The sequence below is a fragment of the Hippocampus comes genome, unplaced genomic scaffold (assembly GCF_001891065.2).
Source record: "Hippocampus comes isolate QL1 unplaced genomic scaffold, H_comes_QL1_v1.1 scaffold178, whole genome shotgun sequence".
Classification (NCBI taxonomy): Eukaryota; Metazoa; Chordata; class Actinopteri; order Syngnathiformes; family Syngnathidae; genus Hippocampus; species Hippocampus comes.
Genome location: NW_017807733.1, coordinates 254,046 through 259,971, shown reverse-complemented (window position 1 = coordinate 259,971; position 5,926 = coordinate 254,046). Strand labels below are relative to the sequence as shown.

The 5,926-nt window shown below is 39.2% G+C and overlaps 1 protein-coding gene across 1 annotated transcript in view; it reads right to left on the bottom strand.

The window, feature by feature from the left end:
* Window positions 1-4,155, bottom strand: part of LOC109508196 (aryl hydrocarbon receptor nuclear translocator 2-like) — a 21,182-nt gene extending 17,027 nt beyond the window's left edge. Inside the window, exon 1 of the mRNA XM_019858075.1 lies at window positions 3,867-4,155. Within this exon, the coding sequence (XP_019713634.1) occupies window positions 3,867-3,897 (31 nt within the window). The 5' untranslated portion in view covers window positions 3,898-4,155. The remainder of the gene's footprint in view (window positions 1-3,866) is intronic.
* Between the last annotated feature and the right edge of the window lie 1,771 nt (window positions 4,156-5,926).

The window sequence follows — 5,926 nt, the reverse complement described above, 5'->3', positions numbered from 1 at the left end:
TATATATATAGAGAGAGAGAGAGAGAGAGAGAGAGAGAAAACCATGATTCAATGAAGTCGGGGCGTTGTGTTAAACAAATAAAATAGACTTATCAACTTCATTGTTTTTTAGCAAATAATGGTTAAGTTATAATTTTATGGCTGCAACGCGTTCCAAAAAAAGCTGGGACAGTTTGCAAAAAAGATTGAGAACGTTAAGAAATGTTCATCAAACACCTGTTTGGAACATGCCATAGGTGAACAGGCTAATTGGGAACAAGTGGGTGCCATGATTTAATAAAAAAAAGAGCTTCCTTGAATTGCTCAGTCATTCACAAGCAACGATGGGGCAAGGTTCACCTTTTGTGAACAACTGTGTGAGAAAATAGTTGAACAGATTAAGGACAAGGTTCCTCAACGTACAATTGCAAGGAATTCGTTCCATCATGTCATCAAAAGGTTTAGAGCCCCAATGTCAAACTCAAGGCCCAGGGGCCAGATCTGGCCCGCCACATCATTTTATGTGGCCCGCGAAAGGAAATCAAACATGTCAACTTCTACAATGATTGTCAAATCTGTACCACAATTTCAACTTCTCATATGTAATAAATAGGCGAGATATAATAAGCATTTTCTTGTTACCAGACCCCTCATTACACGAACTTAAACAATCGTTGAATAAACCATTATTCTTGACTTCTTGATATGTTTTCAGTCATAACTGCCCTCCAAGGGAAACGGTCACTAAAATGTGGCTCATGACAAAAAATTGTTTGACACCTCTGGTTTTGAGAATCTGGAGAAATCACTGCATGTAAGCGGCAAGGCCAAAAAACACCATTAAATGCCCATGACTTTTGATCCCTCAGGCAGTACTGCATTAAAAATCGACACCAATGTGTCAAGGAAACATCTTGTTGTCTTGTTACGAAAGGTCTTGTTACTGTAAAATATATCTTCAGTCACTGTCAATCTTTACATCATATGAAACTACGGTATGTCAATCGAGACGACTATGCATCAGCAAATATGGTCACTGCCCCAAACAAGGGTGCGACCAAGTCTGTGCAAGTGCCACCGTCCGAAAAAGTGGGTCGTACCAGTACTATTGGTGCAAAAGTTAGTGTAGAGCCCTGAAAATGTACATTATATACAGTGTGTTTCTTAATTTTTGCTAGATCATGGACTTACTTTTTTATTGATGTATCACAAGACCTTGACTAACAGTTTGACACATGTACAGATGCACAGGCGAATGCACCTGATTTTCAAAATTAAATGACAGCCCAGTGGTTGGGGACCATTGCTTGACAGCACTAAAATCATCTTTGTTACAGAGTAGCATGCAACCCTGATTAGATGATTTCACATGTCACGTCTCACATGCTCTTACAGCAATTGGATCTGGGTAACCTCCAGCTGGAGCTAATCCTCCAGTGACAATGCATTCCCGGTCTGAGATCACTGCACCGCGCTGTAGTGCAATGCAAGGGGGAAAAGCCCATCTGATCTTGGATCAGCAGACTAACTTTGCCCTTCTCTGACTACAGCAGCAACAGCGGCACCATTAAGCATTGCTTAGTTCGAACTAAAAGTCATCACTTGATAGAGAAGCCCCACGTAGGTTTCACTGCATCTGCATTGGAAATTCTATTACAATACAACACAAAAAGCACAAAGGCATATCAATGTATAAATTGAATCTGAAATGAGCAGCCTGCCCGTTTCTCAATCAAGGAGGTGGTCCCTTTTTACTTTACTCTTTTATCATTTGACAGTGGTCTTCTTATCTGTTCATTGTTCACTCCAACCAACACTGCATTTCAATTGTTAGTACTATGCAGCTTGTGTGCAAATAAGCACCCTTGTTAATTTTAGATTCCCTTTCCATTTACATATACAGAACAGTGAAGTGGCAAAGAATGTGAGAGAATATGGTTGACCTGTTTTCATGTGGGTGTCCAGCAGCTCAGGGTGATAGTGTGACTCGAGAATATAATTCCTCTCAAATGCAACTTCAAGCAGCAAATCCCAGGATATTCAGATTGACCCAAGCAAAAAATATTTGAAAGGCCATTATTAGGCATTTGAAGCAAAATAAATTCCTCTGCTCAAACTGTTACACTTGATGCAACCTTCAATTGTATATGTAATACATTTGTAATACAATGGTATACAGTTTACACAAAACATAAGCAAAGTACAGTCGAACAAGTTACCCCGTTTACGTTTTCACCCCTATATCGTTCACTTTTCAAAGTCGGGATTTCACATAATTAATTTTTCATTTGCCAATTTTGCTTACACCATTATAACGTTAAAATCATGCCAGAGATCAAAGACAACAGATTAAAAGATGATCGTAAACGGCTTCGGGACGCGACACATCCTGAACTGGAGAAGGCACTTTTCATTTGCTGACTGAATGTTTTCAGAGATGAAGTCGGAACGCTGCAGTTGTTTGTTTCATGTGTATCAAAATCTTTTTTTTTTTTCATACTGTATAAACCTATTTGTAAGTGACGAGTTTATACAATATTACATTTTTATGTTTTTACATCTAAAATATTCATACTGTATTATACTGTACATTGTAGTTGGCGGCCATTTTATCGGAAATGGTTACAACGAACTACCATTATGACGTACAGATTCGTTAGGTCCTTTGAGGGACTTTGTAATTTATTGCTGTGGCCTTTCAGAAAAAAAATCCAACTGTTGCTGAACCTTACTCTTAAATAATAACTACTAAACGTATGACTATACTTTTTGTTGTACAGTATTGTTGTTCTGTGACTTGTAACCACGGCAACAGGTCATAGTGAAAACGTTTACATATTATTATTATTATTATTATTATTATTATTATTCATATGAATACCTGATAAACAAGAGAAAAAAAATAAAGACAGATTTGGGATCTGCGCAAAACAAAATTGTTGACCAGTGTTATAGTTTGTGGTACTTTAAAAAGTGTTGGCTGTTGCAGAATGACTAAACGAATCCTCCGTGTCATCTTAATTAAATAAGAGAATTCCAAATTGAGATGATAATAATAACTATGTAATCTTTGTTCGGTTATTGGATAAATGGAATGGAACTCGTGTTCGCTGCAGTGTTTATAGCCGTTATAACACCTGAACATCGCCTGTGATTTAAACAGAAAAGGAGCAAGACAAACAAAGCAGAATTAAGTTTACTAATTATTATGAAGTTAACTGTGACACGGTGACTCTTCGCCAATTTGAAAATATGATGGAGTGTGAATCGTGCTACCGTGCGCGTCTTTAGTTTAAACGAAGCCAACATAATATTGTAATTAATTCCCCCCAAACGATTTTATACACCTATTGCTGTGTGGGCAGTAAGAGCTATTGAATCATTCTCTCTCACGACGTATTTTGGAATCAACAAGCACGATGCTAGAAAGACGGCGGAACCAGTAGGCTACTCGTTGACATCTCTGTATATCGCAGATGATACGCAAGATCCAACGGACGCTAACAAGTGCAGTGCAGTCGGACAATAAATATGCAAAGTAATCTTTGTGTCACTGAGAGTGAGGAAAGCAAAGCGTCGGCGAAAATAATGGAAGCGATCATAAACATAAAGGATAGAATACATGAATATGGAAGCATTGCGTGTACCTCGGCCAACTCATTCTGACAAAGGCATAGAAGTTAGCAAAGCTGTACAGAATGGCACTACTGTGAACGACCGCACAATATGGGGGAAGGGGATGGATGCTGGAGCTAGGCTGTGGCGGCCTGGTGGCGGGTTTAGCCCTCTTCTTGCTTCCTAGGCTCAGCAAAACGTATATCCTTTGAACCCTCGTCTCGAAACTACAGACTGAACACGTTCGGTTTGCCGCAGATGTGAAAACTCACCGGACGGATTAACCGCGGCGGGAGTTGCCATGTTTCCTCAACGGAGAAAAATAACAAAACGGCAGCGGTGGAGATGACGCACAATACGTCAAGAGAGCCCAGGGCTTGCACTGGGAGAGAGAGAGTCGACACACCGCAGGCTTGGCACGCGAGGCTCCCTCCAGCCGCCGCCTCTCGTCGAAAATCTGCACTGGATGACTGGATACAACTATTTCGTCGATAGTCAAACAATAAATTCTGTGGAACCAGACTAAATAGGATGCAAGATGTCTGGATGGTAACACCGCGAGATTTTCAGGCTCCCTGAATAAATTATTGTTACACACAGCAAAAGGCGCAGTGGAAGAAAAGGACGCCAAACGTTTCTTCAAGCGTGTCCATTGGAAAGTTTTAATTTGTTCTGACAATAACTTTTACACTTGATACGCGATATCTATAGATAATTTACAAATAATTTTTACAAATCTACTGAGATACCTTTCGAATGGTATTTTGGAGAGATGCATCTTTGAAGGAAATGCCACCATATTGAACTAAATGGAATCATTTCACTTAGAAATCGAACCATACTGAGATATGTATCATCTTTTATGATTCATATAAGAGATTCACACTCTTAACATATTTATTGTATCTCTCTCTCTCTCTCTCTCTCTCTCTCTCTCTCTCTCTCTCTCTCTCTCTCTCTCTCTCTCTCGTACACTGTTTGGGCATTCATGTTTATTGTAGAGTGACACACATTGCTTGATTTCTGTCTTGATGAAATGTGGCTCTTGGTGAGAAAGCGAAACATACACAAAAGACACCTGTCAGTGTGACATTAACAGGTGGTGAAAAGCAAACAAGCATGTAAGAGATGAAGGTGACATTAGCCCTGCGGGGTTGAAGCAGGTGTGTATACAAAAGATAAAGACAATTTGTTAACCCTCTGGAGACGCGTGAGGTAAAAGTGCGACACATCTTTGCTGTTTTGTTTTTAGGTTGGTTGCATACTGTATGTGCCAGTAATATGCCGCATGTTATAGTTTTGTTGCAGAATTGACTTTTCGCAACAGCAGAAATAGCCTTTTTTCACATCTACATCCCCGGACAGCATGACAGGCAGTGCCAGCCTGCAATGTGATAATGAACTTTATTACACTGGGGACTGTTTGCACCTCTCTTAAAGCAGAACATCATACTGAGCAAATAGCAGCAGCAGCAGCGGCAGCATCTTATTTCGGCACAGCAGTGTGCAGGTGGTGCAGCACCGTCAAAAGAATGACTGAGGTGACTTGCAAGACCGAAAAGCTGAGCCGCTGAACAGACTCTTAATGATTGGATACTTGTTTAGACCAAAAAAAAAAAAAAAATGGCATTTAGATTGCAAATCAGTTCAATATCATTTCCATCAATCCAATAAAAAGGATCACTTCTGTTATTCATTTGTTTAGCAAGACACGTGACGCAGACAAAATTATATTCAAAGGAAAAGTTTCAAAATTGCTCTGTATCGTACTACTGTCTATTATGTGATTGAATTAAACCGAAATACGTGGGCTCTATTAAGATATGTAGTTGTTCGTCTCTGATCCAATCAGTGTGCCGTGAGAGATCATCAGATGTGCAGTTTTTTTTTTTCATACAATATATGAACCTTTAAAAAAAAAACAACAACATTTCGACAAAAGCAGCATGCCGAGAAGCGACGTCATCTTGTGGCACTTTTTTATTCACTGCCTTTACGACGTTGTTTCTAGGCGATATGCAGTAAAAGAACACCAACTCCCAGACGACTGTTCAACTTTTCTTTTTCCGGCTAACTGCTGTGCTGTAATACCGAAATAAATACATTTAAAACCAACCCCAAAGGCTTATATATATATATCAAATGACTTGACAAAGATGAAAAAGAACATTTTTGCTACAATTAGTTTGCTTTTTAGTTCTGCAAATGTCAAATGTAGTGTCAATTAGTTTTTTTCAAGCATTTTATTTCATTAACAAAATTGTTTTTTTTTTTCTCAATCTTAGCTTAACTTGTGAACTCACCTTGGTGTGCCAACTGCCTGACATGACAG